This window comes from Pempheris klunzingeri, chromosome 8, assembly GCF_042242105.1.
Source record: "Pempheris klunzingeri isolate RE-2024b chromosome 8, fPemKlu1.hap1, whole genome shotgun sequence".
Taxonomy (NCBI): domain Eukaryota; kingdom Metazoa; phylum Chordata; class Actinopteri; order Acropomatiformes; family Pempheridae; genus Pempheris; species Pempheris klunzingeri.
In genome coordinates, this window is record NC_092019.1 from 5,452,993 (window position 1) to 5,475,596 (window position 22,604).

At 42.4% G+C, this 22,604-nt stretch overlaps 1 protein-coding gene across 1 annotated transcript in view; it reads left to right on the forward strand.

The window, feature by feature from the left end:
* The window catches only part of LOC139205776 (intermembrane lipid transfer protein VPS13B-like), a 309,322-nt gene that overhangs the window by 215,800 nt on the left and 70,918 nt on the right, over nt 1–22,604 (forward strand). The window contains exons 35-38 of the mRNA XM_070836087.1: nt 6,530–6,871; nt 7,582–7,996; nt 8,764–8,901; nt 15,691–16,104. Of these exons, the coding sequence (XP_070692188.1) occupies nt 6,530–6,871; nt 7,582–7,996; nt 8,764–8,901; nt 15,691–16,104 (1,309 nt within the window). The remainder of the gene's footprint in view (nt 1–6,529; nt 6,872–7,581; nt 7,997–8,763; nt 8,902–15,690; nt 16,105–22,604) is intronic.

The window sequence follows — 22,604 nt, forward strand, 5'->3', positions numbered from 1 at the left end:
ACTTTCGCTGTAGTGTGTCTTCTAATCACACCTTTCTCCACATCTGGCCTTCATCTTAATTTAATAAGTTACCAAATAAAATGTTAAGAGTCTGGTTGCAGTTGTCCAAGAATGTAGGACATGGAGTTGATGTAGATGTTTTGTGATATATGTACACAGGCTATTCATCCATTTATCAGCCACATTCGTTCTGCCAAGTTCTTCATCTCGATTTAGCTCCAAGGTAACTTTATCATAGAATTTCAATGTCTTTACAGCCCCTATTTTGTTTACCCTATGGCTGATATCTTGTTTATCATTGATGATGGAAGCATTTGGTAATAAGTCCATTCAGCAGCATCGTATTCCAGCCAAGAGATTATGTCGGATGAACACAGAAAGTCTGTGTATCATTTCTTAATACTTACATCATGACGGTCGGGCCACTTTTCCCCTTTGTTTGTTTTCACTAACACACTCATGGTGTTAATCTAGAATTGTTCATCTTCACTGACTAATACAACTACATCGCTTCCTGCTTATACAAACAGCCAGTGTTATTGCAGCGATATGGGGTAATTCCTGCGTGTCCTCACAATCACCCCTAACCCAAGCATTGGATTTGATTGGTGGATCTGAATTAGGGTTTTGGTTTAGATTGGTGGATCTGTTGAGGATGACTGAAGCAATAAGTCTCCTGTTGAGCTTTAAGGGTGTTGTCTGTCAGACCTTTTAAATCATTCCTGATTGCCAAAGCTTATGAGCGGGGCATGGTGGGTTTGGCGAGCTCCTTCGAAAGCCTGGAGTCGTACAGGGACGGCCTCAGTACTCAACGTATTGACGCACTGCAGCCTGCTGAATGTCAGAGCTCTGGATCCAACTCTGCTTTATTAAGCTATAGCAATCCACTTTTTATTTGTGGCAAAATATTTGTGAGCAAACTAATGTTGTGTGCAGGCATAGGAGGGAATTGGTTTTGAAGTTCAATCAATTATAAAACAGAGGCTTTGGCCGCCGCATCTCCCAGAGCCAGGTTTTTGTTGAGCAGCATTCTGTAGTTCCCCAGATGGACCACATTAACTCACTCTTTCACAATTTTTCTTTTCATTCTACAGACTTTATCATTTTGCATCTTTGTTTTTAAGCCAGAGCTTTTCCTTTTTGTAAAGCAGCTGAAAACGGAAGAGCATCATCTCTGTTTTCATGTTTTCTTATCTATTCGTCTTTGCTTTGTTTTTTCGGTGAGGTGTTTCACAAGTGTTCTTCCATTTCGGCCAGCCATGTCATAGTCAGTCTTCGCCTCTCCGTGCTTCTCCTCCACTAGGTCTTTCCGGATGGAAAGTGTTCCAACTGACCCAGGGCTTTAGGAATGTCAACATGCATAAATTATTACTGTCACACGGATGTTTGCTTTCCCCCCTGTACGTCACGTGGCATCAGGGGAACAAGAGAGTGTCTGACATGGTAAGCAAAATATTCTCACAATATTATTTCTCTAATTCTGTCCAAAGCACAGATTGAGGGACTAAAGAGACATGCTTGCGGGGCCTGGATTGTGGGAAGAGGGAACGAAAAAGATATTGTCTCTCATGCTCCTTTGAGAAACACGCTGTTAAACCCTGGAGGAGTGAACCCACCCACCGGCATTACTGGATGGAGGGAGCTTGTTAAAATGGCCCCACTCGGCGCCCTAAGCTTTGGAGTACACTGTGTTTAAAATACAGTTGACAGTCACTCTGAAGCACTCGGCATCCATTTGCAAGCTCCGGGGTCGCGACCTTCCATTGCTTCTTTGTTGTGGTTCAGCTGAAGTGCATAGCAGGTTGCCTTTGTTATTGAAACAAAGTTGAATGTATTAAATGACTGCCTTTGATGCCCTTTTTTGCTTTGTGACCGCTGTTTCAGTGTACAAAGAGCGGTGACTTCATATTATAAATGCCTTCCCCCCTCTGTTTTCCACAAGAAAATGAGAGAATGAATTGCGGCCTTCATGGCATTTAGTTAAGTATTATTGTTATTATTTTTGATTAACATGAGGTATTTCTGCATTCAGGTTTTCTTCCATTAGCACAAAAGCACAGAGGCCTGCTATCAGCTTTATGGCTCTGGGAAACAATAGCGGGTAGCACAGCAGGGGCCGGACCTGTAAACTCTGATGTAGTCAAGATACAGAAGTTAATTTCCATGCAGGCGTCCTGCAAGCAAGTAGCTCGACTGAATAGTTCTGTCAAAAAGATTTAGTAATATGACTTCCGTGTTTTTCATTTCAAAGGGAATTCTACCAAAGATTCAAGAGATCATGGGAAAACTGCGATAAACACGAAGCAATTTTTCAAACTTGAAATGCCTAATAAGCCGGTCAGTTCCTCAGCTGACCTCACCTGACTACTACGACTACTGCAGCTTCCTGCCACTGGTTTCATTTACTTTAAAAAAAAAAAGCTACTAATTGCAACTTCTCTCCACAGTGACTGTCATATCTGTTAAAGTTAATAAACAAGCCTATATTTTACCATGATTAGAACGGCTGAGGAGGAGACAGCCAGGAACAGAAACAGGATGCATGTGCAGCAGCTTTTTTTGGGAGAACACATGATAAAGTTAAACATGTTGCCTGTAATCTGTTTCTGGCTCTTTGTGACAGCTCTGTCCCCACATACTTCTAGCTTTTATTTGAACAACTCTGTAATTCTCTAATGATGTCAAGTCGCCGACCTATTTCACTCATGTTCAAGTTCTTTTTATACTGCTGCCTTGACCTTCTCCCACAATTAGCACTGTTGTCACCTCCTTGTAATGTCACTCAGTCAGTTCACCATTAATTGGATTTTATCAGCAACACACATTTACTGTAACTATTCAGTAGTGACGCTCTGCTGTCATAAACCTTCTCTGTTTCTGTCGTGTGTTTTAGTGGCATTTTGTACTTTTGCATGCAATTCATTCATATCTTACTACACACGAACTCAAGGCAGATTTTGTTTATTTTTAAATATTTTAGGTCTTTATTATCTTATCTTTGACTGTCTGTCTTTTTTGTCATCCTTAAAATATAATCAACATGTGTCTTTTGGTGCCTTTCTTGTCCCTGAAGAAAACTTGGCCAGTAATTATACAATTTGACTGGATTCAGACTTTATTGAGGATATATAGCTGTTAAGGGGAATATATATATATATAATAGTCACCTTTGTTACTTTGGCTTTATTTATTATACTCTTCCCTGTCGACTACCATGGTCGTCTCTACCATCTTATAAAACATCCAGACTTTCATGTTCCCTGATCCTTGAACCTGAATTGCAACCTACTTTTCATTCATCTGGAAACAATCAACTGCATATGTGGTATTCAGATGTAAAAGTTGTGTTGTCATATTCGACTAGCCAGCCAACACTGTAAACGGGTGGCATTTGGATGATGTGACATTTGCTTCCGCATATTAGCCTCCCTCTAGCCAAGCTGTTCCGAGTTACACCGACAGAAATAGGGGTCAGAAGTCGTACAGATGCACTCTGATATGATTGGCACTTGGGAGACTCATGGTTTCACACTTTGGGGATTATCCTCCATTTTCCAGAATGTTCTGCCTAGAGACTCTGAGGGGATGACCTCATGATTGGCCGATGGGGGTTGCGGGGAGGTGTTGTGTGCATATGTGTGTGTGTGTAGTCGTACGTTCATGATCATGACCATGATCAACTAAGTCCAGAGAAAGATTGCATTGGGATCTGGAAACAGCGCTTCAGTGCAGCCATTATATAATATAATAGAAAGTAATGGTTGGAAAAGGGGATTTCAGCTGGGACCAGGCCTGCAGCAACAGTGCATGTTCATATTCTGAATTTATTGCCCTCTGTCAATGAATAAATTGGCGAAAGGTTAAAGCATATTGACTACAGAGCCATAGGTTTATGTTTTCTGTGTATACCTGTTCTCTTTTTCAGTGAGTAAGCACAGTGGGGACATAACTACTGTAAGCCCAGAAAAAGAATCCAGCTAAATGCTTTAAAGCCATAGCTGAGGTCCGACCCTGGGAAAGCAACTGACTTCATGTGTGTTTATGTGTTCTGTACATGTTTGTGAATGCACTGATTGCATTAATTGATTCAAACTATATGATCAACTGTGTGCTGTGGTATGTTTTGTCATTGTCTCTTTTCTTCTACGCCCCCAATTGTGTTCCCCATTATCCGTTATTCCACTTGTAAGCACATCTAAATATAGACCAAGAATTTGCTTAGGGGGCACTCTCTTAGTAGTGGTGGTTAAAGAGAAGACGGGGTATTTGCTGTAATTGTAAATGCATGTGTACAGCCTAAGCTTGGGAAGAGAGACAGAGAAGCGTAAAGAGTATCTGGCAGTTTCTCCTGGCTCTTGCTCTTTCCCAGCTGCTGTGCAGCTTATTTGTCCCGTCCAACGTGGGGCGCTCCTTGGAGTGGACGTTTTGCCTTTGCTGAATACTTTTTCAAATACCTCCTTACCTCAATACAAGTTTCACCCGCTTAACACAACACACATGGAGACAGGTCCAGGCCCTTTTCTGCCTTCTCTCCCCTCCCCGTTGCTTGGAAAATCTTACATTTCTACAGAAAAGAAGTGCACACATCCTGTCCTCATTAGACCAGGGAACCGAGAGAGATCTGGCAGGGCCGATCCTATGGAAGCCCCACACATGAGCCTGGATGAACAGAACAGAACAGGCAGGCGGGCAGGCATGCCGCGGCGTTTTATATGGCTCTTGTTCTTAGCCTTTGATGACACTGTTTAGAATAGGAAATATCTAATAAGTCAAGTATTCTGTCTAATGTGCTGCCAGTGGGTTTAGTATTTGCCTGGAGGTCTTGAAACACTATCTCCGCCACAGCAATAATATACATTTAAAATTCTCATGGAGTGGGTGGGAGGGAGCGATGTAAAGAGAGGGTGGGGGGGGGCAGCTGAGAGTATATGCTGTAATAGCAACCATGTGCAGGTTGGAGCAGACTAGGGTGGGATAGAATACATTGGACATACCTTTGGTCCGTTGAAAACTCTCTTTCTGTATAACTCCTCTTTTTTCAGTTTATCATAATCATGTCTCAAAAGACAGTAGCTAATTGAAACGGACACTGTGCCTATTAACATGGGTGAGGAACATGGGGGGAAAGGCCTCAATAATGAGGTGCCGGCGTTGGACATGTTATTGGAAATGATGGTGATTAATAGGCCCAAGCCTTTCCGTGAAGCACCTGAGAAGCCTGCAACTACAAGAGGAGTGTCTAGTTGATATGACATATTTACATCTGCCCTCTTTGCAAGATCTTTTTCTACATTTTTACTTGTGTCTTTCTGTTTGTCTGTTTATGTCGGTCTCAGCTCTGCTGTATGAGAGAAAAGGGAGTGCTTTTGTGGGGATCGTTAGAAGTGTTTTTTTCTCACCATCTACAAAATATTTTCCATGCGCTTGGGAAATTTTTGAAAAGTAAACTTCTCTGTTTATTCCATTTACCCACACGTGTCAGTTCTTTATAAACATGCTCAGTAATTTACTATTTGGTAGGTAGCATTTAGTTTTATATGTTTGTCTCGTTGCTGTCCCATGGGAGCCAGTGGCGGCTTCTTTATTCTTGAAGATGGCATGCTTTGGTAGCAGAATGAAGATGCCTGTTTTCATTGCAGCTTGAAACCCAGCAACCTACTTACGTTGATTTATATCATCTGTCACTGAAAGCTTTTTATTGCCACAACGGCTGGAATTCTCCCGACATCCGTTAGTTGGAGCCAAGCATAAAATCTCGGCTGCTTTATACACAATACCACAGTCACTGCACGAAACAATTCGATTTGCCGGGGTGAGGCCCTTTTTGAAAGACATTTCCAATATTGCAAAAAGTGCAAAATGATTTTAAGACCACAGGACAAGTCACAGAGCATGCCTTTAATGTCTCTGTGGCTATACGATGCTCTCCTTCTTTGGTCAATTTGTCTATGGTTTCAATCAAGCAAGTTATTTGGTTTGTGTCCTCCTATTGTAATACACAATACAAGAAACAAACTTTCATCTATTTTATGCTGCAATCTCTGCAATTCTAACACTTGGTTTGGTTCGACATAAAACGGTTTGTTTTTTCGTGTGTGTGTGTGTGTACGTTTTTCTAGTTAATAGCGGGGTACTGTATGTGTCAATGGTCGTCAAGTTTATGTTTTGTTTCTACCTTGGGCAAAGTCTTTCGCAGAGGTCATTTAGTAACTTCTATTTTAGGGTCGTGTTCTTACTGTTTAATGATCACTAAGTTGTGTATGAATAAAACAGAACCAAACAACAGATGTGCCTGCAAACTACATTGGCCACCATTTAGAATACTGAAATAATTCAGTAGGTGATCCACATTTTAACCAGAAACAGAAACTGTATATTCTGATAAGAGATCTTCTTCAGCTAGATCTTTTGTTATGCTGAAGGCTTACTAATGTTACTGTGAGTCCACCTACTCTCCCACTCAGAGACCTTTGCCATCAACTTCAAAACTCACTAAATCAGCCTGACCGTTTGTTGTTTCTGTGTACAGGTGCGTCGATGTGAGCACAAGCGTGGCAGTCGAGACCCTGCGGCAGGTGTTGACTCCTCATCTCGTCACAGTGGGACAGGGCAGGACAGCGGCTTCGGCAGCGACAGCGCTCGCATTCGCATCGTCCAAATAGAGCAGCAGAGTGGGGCCAGCCACCACTGCATCGCTAGGCCCTCCCACAAGTCCACCATCACCAAGAACCTCAGCTTCATCCCTTTCGACATCTTTCTCACCGCTAGCAGGCTGTCTGTCATGACCTATGCTTGCTCCAGCGCCCCAAAGGCCCTTCCCTCATCGTCCGACACCCCCAGTACACCAGAGAGGAGGGAACTAGGGGATAAGGTAAACAAAAAGCCTGTGACATGGAAGCTCTCTCATGACTCATTCCCTGGATTTGTCAGTTGTCCTTTTGTGTGTAATTATTCAAACTGTGCGCAATAGCAAGATGTGTTGTTTATATAAGGACATGGTGTAGAAATACTAAAGTACAAAGTACAAAATTGCACATTTTTGTAATCATCTTCAATATTATTTTTATTTTACAAAATTTTGTTGTCGATGAGTCATTTCATACAGTCCAAATTATAGTATAACTGAATTTAATAATGTGTTTTATCTGATAACTTTGTACAGTAGAGTTTGTCATTGTGCTGTTCCCCTCAGTCTGTCACTGCCCGTCTAGCTGACTAAAGGCTAAAAGTGTATATGTATGTTGTATATTAAAAAGCTGCTCTTTACATTTAGTCAGGAGTAACATGATCTAAACTGTCCCGCACAAGATGGAAAAACAAACACATTTCTTTCCTAATAACAAGAATGTCTGAGTGGCCATTTTATCAGGTACAATGTGTTTTTATGAACAGCCACTTTGCCTTGTATGGATATGGTCAACAGGATCTGTATAAACTGCACGATGCCATGTTCTGATGGACAGAGGCACCTTAGTAATGTTTCCAGTATCTTAGTGAAGCGATGCGTCAAATAATCTCAGTGAATTTTTTGTAAAATGAGGCTTGACGCAGTACTGAATGATCTGTGTGCATCTACTTTAGGTGGGGAAGAGTGCCCTCAACCAGACTGAGGTCCTGTCTGAGTCTCCTCCAGCCTCGGCCTCCCCAACTCCAGATCCTGCTCCAGCTGCCCAGGGTTCCCTTGCTGGCCTGACTGCTGAGGACATCCTCAACAGTAACACCTCCCAGCCAGCCTCCCCGCTGCTGAGAGGCAGCCTGCTCTCCCTGGACGGCCTGCCAGCTCCCAGTCGCTCCTCAGCCCGCCAAGCACTGGGTGTGACCATAGTAAGGCAGCCAGGGAGAAGAGGGGCTGGGGACCAGGTGCTGGAACCTCTCCTGTACCTCCAGGTGATGCAACCCTCTGCTCTGCTTAGCTGCCACCACCGCAAGCAGAGGATGGAGCTGTCTGTGTTTGACGTGGCCTTAAGAGGAGTAGCTTCTGACTACAAGTGTCTAGGTAAGAGAAATCAGGAGAGGACAATGACAAAGTTTGTGTGGGGGCGAGTTACTTAATGGATCCTGTTAGAGTAAGATGAAGACATATATATATAAAATCTCTTGTAGTATTCTCCCTACAATTTCTTCCACCAGTGATGCTGAAGTGTGTGATACCCATCGCAGGGGTTAGGGTCATCACTCCTCAGCCTCCAGGAATATTGTTCAGCAACCACATTCATAGTTTTAAAGCATTTATAGTTGGAAAGCCAAATCAGTTATCATGGTCAATGATGAATACGGATGGTTGATCAGCATACTTGCCAACCTCCACCTCAATCAGGCATTTTAGTGAATTCATGGAGTGGTTTTGTTCTCGCAATGTGGAGTCGGGAAGACAGTGGGAAGGGGGAATTGAAAAACGGGACTCTCAGGAGAATTGGAGGGTTGGCAAGTACCTACATCCACAAACAGTATGTAAAGTAGACGAAGGAGAAAAATGCATTGTTCAAAGTTCCCTCAGAACAATTTTGTCCAAAACACAAACAAACTAGATTTTATTGAAGTAGAAATGTAGCAATAGAAAACAGGGAAAGAGTTCTTAGCTGAACTGTTTTGCTTGGATTTGCTTTATTTTTCTTGCAAATTCTGTCAGAGGTGTTTTCACATACGTATTTACTAAGACTACGAAAGCAACTCATCTCCTGACACCTTGGCACTATTTCTTTGGCTTCTCTGTTCTCTTCCTTTCCCCTTGCCCCCTTCTTAATGTCTTCATCTTTCGGCCAGACCCAGGAAAGACTCTGCCAGAGTCTCTGGACTACAATGTGTTTTGGCTGCAGACAGTAGCAGGAGAGGTGGACAGTAAAACGGGCATCCCTCCCCCTTTGCTCTGCTTCCAGATCAAAGATTTCCTCAACGGACCAGGTGGGAATCATGCATGCACACACACTCATACAAACACACCGTTTAACACATGAAACTTCTGTACACTCATGCTAACATGCTCGTTTACGATTTGAAAGCATCCGTTTCACATTTAATACCAGGTCAGTGGAAATGTCTACTGTTGTGAAGCAGCAAGAGGAGCACATATACTTGTACAGTGAACAAGCACATACCAGACGTAACATAAAGGTCTACTTTTCTGCTGTGTGCACAGGTGATGAGCAGTCTCAATGACAATGCAGATGTTTTCTACAGCAGGCCACTAATGTCACTGATATTACTTTGAACAGCAGCTCCTGTGGATATTAGTGCATGTGTATAAAGTCGGGCTCCTGTGGTTTTGCTTTCACAGGGTTCGGTTGTCTATTTTTAGACTGATTTGATATCCATATGAGTATCTTTAAGGTTGTTGATCCAAGGGTGTGGCTGACGTCCTACTCAAACAGAACAGCAATGACTAAAAGCGTGAGTGGGCTTTTGAGTGTATGAGTGCATGCATCCTTGTTATCCCTATGAGGGTTTCATGGAGAGTGTGTGTAGGCGCAGGACATCCTTCAGAGTTCAGCTCCCTGAACCCAGCAGAACAGATGCTGCAGATGCATGCATACACACACACACACACACTGACACCCAACTACGAACATATTTTGACATATAGCCCCTCTTTCTTCCTCATGCATACTATAATGAACACCTACTGCGCACGTATACCAAAAGCAGCTCCAGGATGAGCTGTAGGAGTTATTGATGATGATTTGCCCCCTCGCTCACACGCATCCCTTCCTGCTGTCAGCGGAAAGCCCTCAGCTTCTCTGTCCGCCTGGAATCACATAACACAATGCAGCTCTCTGTACATCGCAGCAGCCACACAATACAGCCACACAACACCAATGTCCATATACCCCTCTGCTCATGCCAGATGACGCCAGCAGTCAAATTACAGTGAGCATGACCTTTCCATGAGGCATGAGCTTATATAGCAAAAAAGTTTCCTCACGGGGGCTCATCATATTCAGGAGAGGCAGGTAGGTGGTAGGGGTAGTGAGTAAAGAGGGGCTCGGCTATAATATAGAGAGTATATAATGACCTGTGGCATCTCCTTGGAGAGGAGCAAGAGAGAAGAACAGCAGTAGATGCTGTATTGTTTCTAAAGATTAAATAGATAATTAAATAAATGTAGGTTTTTTTGATCTATTACAAAGTGTATAATGTTCAGCATTGATTCTACAACTGTATCGTATTTATTACCAGGATGTTTCACTGCACTGGATTACTGCCTGTCATATATCCTAAAGATAATTACATTATCCAGCGGTTACATCTGATTCTAGTGTTTAGTTGTAGTGCAGATGTCAACATTGTCCAATTACAGTCAGGTGTTTCCCTTGAACTAGTGAAGTGTAGAGCTATCCTTGTCTCAGTAGGATAACTTCAATCATAATCACTCACATTCATTCTCCTTACATACACACACATATAAACAGCACCCTCCCAAATGAGTCAGACAGGATCCAGGCGCAGTGTGAGGTTGCCCCAGGTCAGGCTCTGCTGGAAATATCTAGAATTGACCACACATGCTACTGGTTCCCCTTCACCCCTTCTCACACACACACACACACACACACAGGCACACATTTTCAACTGTGTGTTTTTTGGTGAGACGACTCTCTGGTGGAGATAATTACCCTCTTCAGGGATGGGGGAGCAAAAGAAGAAGTTGCAAAGAGCAAGAGTATCATTACACTGATGCTGACTTTTGTGGGATTCACTGATGTTTAGATGGAGACAAACAGGAATAATTTTCAACTCTCAAACGTTTATCAGTCTGAACATCATCAGTAAAAAAGTGCAGTTCTCTTGACCCGGTGAGAGATGTTTTGATGGCTCTAGTCAGATGAGTTTAAATGTTTTGATTCACCTAATTTGGATATGAAACAAAAAGGAGAACATCAGCAAAGAGAGGATTAGGTAGAAAAAGCACTTTATTTATCCACGCCCTATTGTTTTTACAGATGGTTTATTTGCATGTGCAAGTCTTTATGACTGTCTGTTGCCGTCTGTGTGTGTGTGTGTGTGTGTGTGTGCGCAGTGATGTGTATGTATCATGTCTGGCGGCTCTACTTTGATTCGACAATGCTTCACATTTGATTTATTTCAACGAGGCGCAAACTGAGAGCAGACCGCCACGAGGCCATGTCTCGCTGTGTGTTTACAGCAGTATGCTCGCAATTTCAGCGGCATTCATTCGGCAAGACCAATCAAAGCTGCCCTCCCAAGGATGCCGAGTGGGAAACACTTGTAACATGTGTACTGTAAACTGGATGGTGTTTCAGCACTGACCCTCACTCAGCAGCCACTCATCACATGCATACAAATATGCATATAAACAGTACTAATGCAGATGCATACAGCAAGCCACGTTTTTTTACAACCAGAAGGGTTCAAGGCTTGAACAGCAAACATGTACATGAAAAGGCCGCGTCGGATTTGTTTTTTTCAACATGAGCAGGGTTCATTGATTGACCAGCGAACACACAAACACACATACACTTTCCTACCCTCCCTCTCTCATCTTTCCTACTCAGTCCCAGTCTTTGAGAGGGTCAGTGAGTGAGTCCAGAGATGTAACTGCTACCACTTGGAGACAAGAGAAGCAACAGGTGATAGATTAGCTAGAACAAATTGGAACCATTACTCGCCCGTGTCCCTGGTTCCCGTCAAGCTATGGGTTCGTAGAAATGTTGTCAGTTACTGTATACAAGACTGTGCCCCTCCGAACCGACCAGAACCACTCTAATTCGAGTCAGATGGCATCTGAGGCGCGTGTCACTGGCCTTACTTGGTATGAGGCTTTTTTTGTGACAGTGGGATTCAACAGATACCCCTCAAAATATGATCAGCGCTTACAAACACAGACATACACACACACACCCTTCACTGTGTAATTGCCACCTGTGTCCGACGTAGACTTTCTGCTGTCAAGAGTCAAGCGTAAAAGTCAGCTAGAGAAATCAAAGGTGGGGTCGGAATGAAAACAATGTTCGTGGTGGTTGCACACACATATACACCCAACACTAGGTTCAAAGTGGGGACGGCGTCATGCATGACCTCGCCAAAAAGGAACAGTAACCTGGGTAATAAGCATATTTGATCTCCCTCACCACTTTGCAGAGATATAAACGTGTGTGTATGTGCCTCTGTCAGACCTTGATCTCCCACTTTCTCCAGCGCTAATAGAGGCTGACACCTGAGAAGGGCCAGTCTATGATTCCCCCCAGCCTGTTCACATTAAGTGCCGTTTTTTTTTAAAGGTATGCGAACACCAACACCACCTCTCAACCTCTAGACTTGATGCTTGCTCTTTGCACAGGCACTCCACTGACAGTCTCCTGCTTAAAATAGCTGTTAGTCTTACAACTGAAGCCAAGGTGTTCCCAATAAAAACACTCATGTGAGAATGCCACTGCTAGAAAAACCCTCTTTTGACTCCCCCTGTTTGGTGATGAAAGTGCCACCACATTTCTTTCAGTAATTGACATTTCCTCCCCGTTAAAGAAACTGTCTTTGCCCTCCTAAAGCATAACAAGCACATTTGGAGGCAGCTGAATTAGATTGCCATTTGTCCAGGTATTCTCAGCTCTTCACTTTGCGGTGTTAAAGAGGTGCTGCAGTGTATATGGTTGGGAGTAGTTTTTGTCATAGTGTTGCATTACATCTTAATACATAAATATAGGATTTAGCAGCTTAGTCTGTAAAAGTTATAAATCTGCCATGGCTTGTGAATATATAAATATTTCTTTCTTTTCCTGTTGTGAGGTTTTAGTTTCCTCGTTTTACGTCGTCTGTGCCTGGATAGTGAAACCACATGGAACATCACTGTAAATGCTGTCTCACACACACATCTCCAAAGAGACAACCAAACGAAGGGAAATGACACTGATGCACTCGACTTGAAGCCATATAATGCTGTGATGTGATTTTATTAGGATTCTTCAAAAGATTCGTCTTTTGACATTGCTCCACCGCAGTAAAAATGTGCTTTATCGGTTCCTGGATAAAGCCGGGGGGAAACTGTACAGATGCTGTGTTCCTCTTCCTTTCCAGGGTCCTCCATGGAGCGTTCTTTCCGAGTTCCCACAATTTAAAATCCAGATACAGTCTAACCTGCTGAGATTTTCCTGTAACTAATCTGTCAGTTCCTTCAAGGGAAACTTTGCCACTTTTTATATAGATGTCCAATCAGCGTTGATGGTAAATGTGACCCACTGATGCAATAAAACTATATCGATGAAGAAAGCTGAGTTCTCATGCTCACAGAGTCAAGCTGGCAGTGCCTACATTTATTTCATTTTTATTCCTTTCAATAGACTGCATTTACCGACAACACTGATTAGACGTCCTCATAAAATGTTGCATAGTTTGCATTTAAAGAGTTCATAAATTTGCAGTTTGTTATATGTCATAAGTCATTTAATGGGATGTATTATGATTGAACTGATAAATATGCTGCATGCTGTACTTTTTCTCTATTTAGCATAAATATAATATAAGGGAATTACGCTAGCCTTACTGGTATGATGTAAAAGTAACATGTCGTTGCAGGGAATATCATTGGTGCATCTTTGTCTCCTTAAGGTATAAAAGCAAGTGCAACAAAGCTGTAGATGGTAGCTCAGTTCATTGGAGCAGGCAACTCGTACAACAATGTCCAGATAAAGTCCAGATGTAGTTTTGCTGTTCCTCAAAATATATGTATCAGCTACATAATGTGTACACATGTATATAATGTATTTAGAGCTACACCCCTTCACATCTATATTTTTTGACACAGTAAGAAAGATGATGGCAAAGATGAATCCAGGCTACCAAAGACGTACTGTTACTCATGATTAAAGTCCCACATCAAGTAAAAGTTAGATGTAGGTTCAGTATTTTGTGTTTATAGCAAGCTGTATCCATAGCACTGCTCATGCAGGCCAGGTGAGTTTCTGATTAAATAGGTAATATATCCCTTACCGTCACCCCAGAACTGGCTGGGTGAAGGGGGTAGGATGGGTTTTTCAGGACAGGGGAAAAACAGGAACCTCAGGAGGGAGGACAATCGATAATGAGGACCAGGTCCCCCTGTGCGGACAGCCACGCAAACCCCCGATGCTGGGCCTTACTGGGTGATCAGAGACAGCTTTATGTGATTACATAAGGGGGAGGGGTTGATTAGATTGAGGAGTAGAGGGAGAGTGAAAGATAGAAAAGATTGAGAAAGAAGCAGAAGGATAGGCTATATGAAACATAGGGAGAAAATGAAAGGGTGAAACTGGAGGGGAGGGGAGCAGAGGAACCTGGATGAACAGCTGCATACGGCCTATTTATTCCACCACTGGAAAGTTTCCTGGTGATAAGTCAAGTGGAAATGATAAGCTACATTGCACAGCAAATTCCACCTATCTTTCCTCCAATTCCTCTCTCCAGCCATTTGACCATGTGCCTCACTTCCACTGGATTAAATGAGAAAGAATCCTGGGTGTGTGTGTGTGTGTGTGTGTGTGTGTGTGTGTGTGTGTGTGTGTGTGTGTGTGTGTGTGTGTGTGTGTGTGTGTGTGTGTGTGTGTGTGTGTGTGTTTGCCTCTGTTGGCAACACTCCCACTCATGTCATCCAGTGCTCCTACCTGGGAAGGAGGCAGACGGGAGGCCTGAAACCCTTAAAAACCCTCTAAACACTGATGCCTTGATGAGACCATGAAAAACAGCTGCGCTTGTTTTCGGCTGCTTCCCTCTCCCATCATCATGACCAAGTGGAAAAATGGGATAATGGAAGTGGTGTAAAACGGCATTGAGTTAATTCATGTGTCTCTGTAAATTCCAGTCAAGTGTTTGAAGGCTGCAGTGCACCAGAGAGTGAGAGAGAGGTAGAGTGGGAGAGAGCGTCGGATTTATGTGGCTGGCATGAGGAAAAGATTCTCTTGTGCTATTCAGCAGTATCACGTCAGGATGTTACAGTGAGACAGCCGTAATTGTGTGTGTGCATATATGTGCATATAAGACGAGGAGAAAGAGACTGAGACGGGACCCAGCTGTTGTTTAACAGGTCCTTGCATGCAAAGCCAAGTGATTAGAAGAAGAGAAGGAGTTCACAGTTTGATTTACGAGACGCGGCACAATGTAGTATTCCTTGAGTTAGACAGCAACAGATCTTGCTCAGTGTGACACTGGTGCCTTTTCTTAAAACCCCCAAATGGATTGTGTCCACTTTATAGTGGGTTTCCAAATAACAAGAGTAGGCTTTAAAGAGCAAGGGTCCCAGCCAACAGTGAATTTATTCAATCTGAGCCCTGTGTTTAACATTGTTAAAGAGGGCCTGCTTTAGTACAGACGAAGACTTAACAGTGTGTCACTAGGTTGCTAATCATGATATGATTCCCATTCAAAAATACAAACATACAGACACACACAGAACCCTAGAGGGAGATCAGTTAGATTGTGTTTACTTCTCTTTCAATAGCTTTGTTCCCAACAATTAAGTTATGCCCAAAAGAATTGCAGACTCTTCCTGTCCTGTTTTCTTTTTCACTCAGCACTTCATAAATGTAAGTCAGGATGAACAAAAGAGATATTCCCCCATTTTAAGAGAGGCTGCTTAGAAACTGTCCACAGAGGGAGTGTTGCTGACTGTGCAGTTTTTAAAACCTAATTTCATGTTGTCTCTTCTCTTCACTGTTGTTTGTCTTGTTTTCTTTCCCTCATTGTCTCTGTCTCTTTCTCTCTCCATAGCTGAGCTGAATGTGGAGCTGTTACGCCCTCTGAAAATCAACCCCACACTGGCGAAGCTGGAGCAGGCCAAAGCGTACCTGAACAAAGTCCTACCAAACCACACATGGGATTCCTCCAGTAAACCACCGTCTGCTTCCTCCACCCCTCACTCCTCCCCTATGAAGACAATGCCCAGGGCCTTTCCTTCTCGTTCAGACACACACCATCACGTCTTGGCCCTGGGTAAACCCAGCAGCACCAGGGCCCTGGGCGCTCCAGGCCCTAGGGCACTTTCCTTCCACAGAGTCTCTGTCCACACTGTCCAAATAGTAGTTGTCATGGAAACAGAGGCCCATCCAATGAGGCCCAGCGTGACAGTAACGGTGTCTGCCATGACAGGACGTCTGAACATGAAGTCAGGGCCTAAGATGGAAGGTGAGTAAAAGACAAACATCTTTAATTTATTGCAGAAACCGAAAAATTAACATTGAGCCTATGTAAGTGGAGACAGTAGAGAAGTGCAAGGAACACATTTGCCCTGCATCACAGGTGCAGAAACATAAAACCATACTCTGTAATTTGCTGAATTAATTTGTAACTGACTGAACACCACAGGAAGTGACAAAATGGAAAACATAATTTGCGGCTGTTACCAATCTTTGTTGCCATTATTAATGGTCACAGTTCTTCCAACCCTCAGTGTACACCTTCATGTTTAAACCAGAGACATAGAACCCCAAACTTTAAGTTACAGTATTAGTTGTAAATTATCCGAGCTCAGAAAAAAGTTCTGTTGAATTACCTGAGTTGTCATCACGGTTTTACAATGTGATGGGGGCAGGTCGGTGGGAAAGTAGACTTGAAAGCCATTGTTTCATAAGATCTCCATAGCTAACTCTTGGCTGTAAGATCTGTGATGCTCGAGTCAAAATGTTTTATTTTTTTCTTTTCTCCAACCCCCTGCTAAGACCTCTCTGAGCTCACTAAATGACCCGTGTTGTATTACGCCACAGTAACAAGGGCAAGGACCTGAAATGAGTCACTGTTACTTTTTTCTTCATGTGAAAAGTAAAAAACATCAAACCGATGATGTGATCCATCTTATTCTGCTGCATTTCAAGATACTGCCACTTGTTTAAAGGAAATTCTTGAAACAGGTGGAGCTACATTGGAAACAACTGTAATGACTTCACCCCATTTGGCAGATGTTATCATCTTTTAAAGCAACCACAATTTTAAGACTCAGTAATGCACTACACTAAATGTACATGTTTTTTTTGTGGTGTGTTATTTGTCTAGTACCACAGCTCACTATGTGTGCCAACAGGAACCGGTCCAGGACCTTTGAAAAAAAAAAAAAAAAAAAGTACAGTTACACAGGCCTCTAAATACCTCTTAGAAAAATGTTGTTGAGAACAAATTGTTCTGTTTCATATCAGTATGTAAGCAGGCAAGTATTGATGTGGACAACCTCCAAAGAGCTATTCCCAGTGCACGCCACACTTACATTTTGTTATCCATTTAGATAAAAATGTTGAGGAATTTTTGTAACATGTTCCCTGAGGAAATTTTTTACTAAAGATTGGGTTTTTATAAGGAAAGTAAGAGTAAATCTAGTCTAATACTGTAGCCAGTGAGAGTACGGACCTATGTAAGAAGTTTTTGAATATTCATTGACCAGTATCTGACCGCATAGCAGTGAGTTAGTCAGATTTTCCGCTATCCGCCCTTGTTTGTTGAAGAATATGTGATGTCTCAGAGTTGTTGGAAGATCTGTCATTCACTCACATTGGGAAAGGTTGGGAACCGAATACTAATATTGCTTTCATTATTCTATGAAATATTGCTGTTTTTTACACATGCTAACAAAGCCGTCATCTGCTAAAAACAAGGTTTGTCAGTAAACTGTAAAGTGAGACGTGTGTGTAACTCTTGGAACTAAAGTTGTTGTTATCCTGTGTGTGAATTTGATTGCATAGTTATGTGTCTGTTTGGGCCTGAGGAAGAAATATTTTCATGCGTTTATGTATGAGTGTGTGTGAGAGCAAGATGTTTGCTTTTGTGTTAAAACCAAACCCTTCCTTCATCAACACTGTCTATTATCCAGGAGGCATCACAGTGTTTCCATTATGACAATCAGAGCTGCTAATGCTAATGTAAATTAAAAAGCTTCCAATTTCTCCGTGCTGTTGGGTGCGAGCCGACACGCTGTAACAGATGATCAGGAATTTTTGGTTTGCTTTTCAGTTTTTGCTGTTTTTTGGCATGTCTTCTAAATTGGATAGCAGGTAGAAACAGGAGATTAAAACAGTCTGAGCGGCTGATGTGCCACATGACATAGATAACAAAGAACACTTTGCCTTATAATTTTGCGAGTGGATGGTTAATGTCTCAGTACCACTGAGCAACACATCCCTTGTTGATTGGGGTTGCAGAGGGACGAGGACAGAGCTGGAACTGAGCTCCCTAAGTGCCTGCATCTGTTTGACAGATGTTGTTATATACGGTTACTTCAGATAAAATGATTGTCGAAAATGTTAATTAAAACCTCAAACAATTTGCACTTTGTTTACTCAAATCTGCATAACTGCACAGTGACACAATGCTCAGTGCTGCTGCCCTGCTCTGATTTTCACCAGCTTTCCAGCTTTCATCCATCTTTGATGTGTTGACTGTGATAAACAGTTGAAAGTGTGTGTGCAGTGCAATGGAAAAAAACATGGAGTTTAGAGAAAATTGTACTAATATGAATGCTAATCCCCTCCCGCGCACTTAGCTTTCAAATGACTCTTGTATTCATAGTGGATGCTCTTCCCTCCTACTTTTCAAAAGAGTTTTGTTAATAGTAGTTTTTTGATTTGTTTACAGTAAACACAGGAAATAGAGATTAGCGTGTAGTCAAGTCTTTTCAAGGGTATTGTTTTCCCCACACAGTTACCAGCACCTTGAACCCGAGCCACCACTGCTGTGCAGACATTACAGCTTGACTGGACGCAAATACAAATATTGGGATCAGGACCACTGGTACTTATTGACATCCAGTTTGGCTCCAAACTCCTTGAAATGCTGTTTGTTGTTATGGCCCAGAAAGCATAACATCATGTATGTCTGTTCTGAACAAGACATATTAACTGCCATAAAACTAATGCTGTCATCATGTGGAGCAAAAGCTTCATTCGGCTCCTCATCAATCATATTTGAGCACTTTCTGAAATACCTGAGAGTTTGAAAGTTCTCTATGAAGTTCTTATTTTAGGGCTTGATGCTCTTTGCATCATCTCTGAAAGCATATTTAAAAAATCCATGTAGAGTAACACCTGTGGCTAATGCCAGTGGGGGTTAACAACATTTACATGGCACTTTTTTTGCATGGGAAAGGGTATTTAAAACAACGTCAGGAATAATCTTGCTGAATAACATGTTTGTCTCACTCAGTTGTTACTTTTTTCTCTTGATAGCTTCAGCACTCTTATAGATCTGTGTCACAACACGTACGTCTTCCCCCCCCCCCCCAAGGGCTTCTTCACATAGTGTTTCCAGATTTGTTGCCATCGCAAGGAGACAAACTGTCTCCAATTACGCTGACTGATCGTTGGTGACAATAGATGTATTTGCTGACTTTTAGCCTCAGCTGCACCGCCTCCATCACTCAGCACTCCGGCCTCTCCAGTCTGCTCTGTACCTCGGAAAATGGATACCTTGGAATTTTAGGAAGATAAAGGTTAGGATTCCCATTCTGTTAGGTTGGGCGTTTGAGCTGCCACAATAAGTCAGTGGGAATAACCCCCCTGGGGGAGGCAGTACATGAGAGATGTAAGACAGGAGAATGTAGTATTACTACCGCTACAGTATGTACCACTACTGTTGCTGCTGCTGTTGCTCTGTTGGTCCGCAGTGGCAGACTGAGATTGATGGACCGCATCCTGAGCAGACCTCAGGATGATGCCAGTGTGCACAGAGAAACAAGAGAGGGAGGAAGAGGGAAAGGAAGAGTTGTGAAAGAAGGGAAGCAGGAGGGAGATGGAGATAGAGAAGTAGAGGGAGAGAAAAAATGGAGATGTGACAGAAATGTGAGAGGAGAGAATGGGGTGTCAGATAAAAGAAGTCCTATGATCGATGACATGAGTACACAATGAGAAAAAGAAATACAGAAACAAAATTAAAAAGCTCAGAACAAGAAATTTAAAAAGTTTATGAGTTGAAGTTTGACAGAAGAGCAGATTAGGGGAAAAACAGTGAGTCGAAAAACAGAAGAAGGAGGAGAGTTAGAGGAAGAAAGGAGATATAATACAGAACAGAAGGGGGAAAAGTAGAAGACAAGCAGACAACTATGTGTGAGCAATAACAGGGGTCTCCTCAGTATATGCCATTACACTCACCCCACCCCACCCTGTCTTCATCAGCGTACATCCATAGCTGCAGCGGGGTGAAGACCCTGTCATCCACCCCCCTCATCCGTGGAACATCTGGGGCTCTGTACCTGGTCATGGCAGCCCCCCTCTGCCAGGGGACAAGATGGAGAGAGAGGGGATTAGGTTGACAGTGAGGTGTGTTACCAGATCCTGTGTTAATGAAAAGCAAGTGGAAGCCTCGCATTCCTCCCTCCATCCACGGCTCACCACTCCCCAAGGTAGGGGGGCATTTATAGTTCAATGAAAGAAAGGAGGGAGGCGGGCAAGAGAGAGAGAGAACATATGTCTTAAGGTCCATGAAACAAGACCCTCCCTAATCTCTCAGCTCTCCGTCAGACTGCCCATAGAGTGCCCCCGAATCCCTAAGAACACACACACACATACATATCAGCAGACCCTGGAAGTACTGCACACTTTTTCATCTGCATAAAACAACACACACACAAAGCTGTCTCCTCGGTCCTTTGCCTCTATGGACCCCCTGCTTCTTCACGGTGATTTACTCCAGTGCACTTGTAAAGAAAAACTTCTGTTCGTGGAACAAAGTGAAAGCTACCCATTACTTATTTATGTCTTTTCATTTTTCATTTATGTCTCTTCAAGTTTTATTTTGTTTCCCTGGCCAATCTTTGAATTACAGTCATGTCAGTTTGTTTACTGTGCTGAAAGAAAGCCACTCTCTTTTCCATTTATCATATTATTTCTGTTTCAATAGTCAGGGAGAAGCAAAGCCAAACTTAAGGAGATTTATATTTGGAAGTTCACCCCACTGTGATCTGACATGTTAACCCAACCAATAAATAGTTTTCAAAGCATTAATAATAGAAATATATCACAGTGAAGACTGGGGGGGTAAAAACTGTCCAACAAGGTATATGTTGACACACATGACTGCTGGGTCAAGAAGAACAAGTATTGCAGTTAAGTTGTCCCCGTGGTATGGGTCCTCATCACATGGTTTCACCTGAGCTTGCTTTAGCCCAGCAGACCACTTCGGCAGGTCAGGTTGCTCATTTTGTGAAGTGGTTGGTTGCATGTAGCAATCGCCCATTTACCTGCCTGAGGATTATTCTGTGCATCCAAATTTGCAGGTGTTTTGAAGAAAAAAAAAAACTTCCTGCAACAGAATCGTAGACCTGAAGTGTGAGAAATCTGTCAGACTGCTGTAGTTATATATATATATATATATATATATATATATATATATATATATATGGTTGTAAATATTGTGCGTACAGTATGATGGCTGCAAGTAAGGATTACCTTAATTAGTTATCAATCTGACTGCTATTTTCTTGATTAGTTGTTTAATATAGTGACCTCCTGAGAGTGCTTTCAATGTGTTCAATTCAATGTGCTGTCACATACAACTGAGAGGTAGCAAATCTCTACAGTTTAGAAGAGAGATTCATGCTCAAGAAATTCCTTTAATCCATTAGCAAAATAGTCAGTCAGTCAATCCATTGATTAATGTACTATTCTTTTAGCTCTAATACATTTCCTGTACTAGCTTTATTTACTACAAGCACAAAGACCTGGCAGTTACTTAAACTTGCTTGCCAAAGCTCCAGCAGCAACTGAACAGACTGCTTGATTTAAACAAAGCGATTAGCTAGTTTCTATGTAGTTACCTGCCATGTGGAGTCAGAAGTAACTAGCAGTATGGGGCTCAGTTCAGTATGTGATCTTAAAAGATGAACATATTCCCTTCTGTATTCTCAATAGATTATTTTAAAGGAACACTTGTGCAAATTTATACTCATGTCTCTAATTCTTACCATGTGTATGATGTATGTCTTGATACAAGAGCTAGAGGTGAGGAGCCAGACATCACAGGCATGAAACTGAGACCTGAACCTATCTCGTACCCATGTCTTTAGATGGATAGTTTAAATATTTGAGGTGGGCCAGTATGAGGTACTTCGTATCATTTACAGTAGGTTGTAGTCAGCACGCCCTCAATTTGAAGGAGCAGGCCGGAGTCCCAGCAGAGACACTAAACTATATGCTGGTGAAAATGGGGGCAGCAGAATTGGTTTGCCAGGCTAATGTAGCACATATCATTGGGCTAGTTTTGCAGTTTCTTTCTCTTTTCCTGCTGGGCGCTGCATGTCCTACTTACAACATATCCCACAGACACATGTACACATCGACACAGACCACTGGAGCAGCCAGACAGAGAGAGAGAGAGAGAGCAACTTCTTATTAAATTACATTAAAAAATAACCAAAACCGCACCGAGCCTGAAGCTGTATGAAATGAGAATGGCCAAACTCGACCTAAGAGTTGATAATTTGTCAGGAACCATCAGACTTAGATTGAGTAACACAATGGCAGAATGGCGAAAATTGTGGGAATAAAATCTTTCTACTTGCAGCATCATCTGAACACATCTACCAATAAAGAGATCACATTTATAATTTTATATTAAGGAATTAACACACATCTACCATACATAATTTGCTTATGCGTTGCAACTGTCATTTAACCCATATGTAACCCATCAACACTCATCAGTAACTG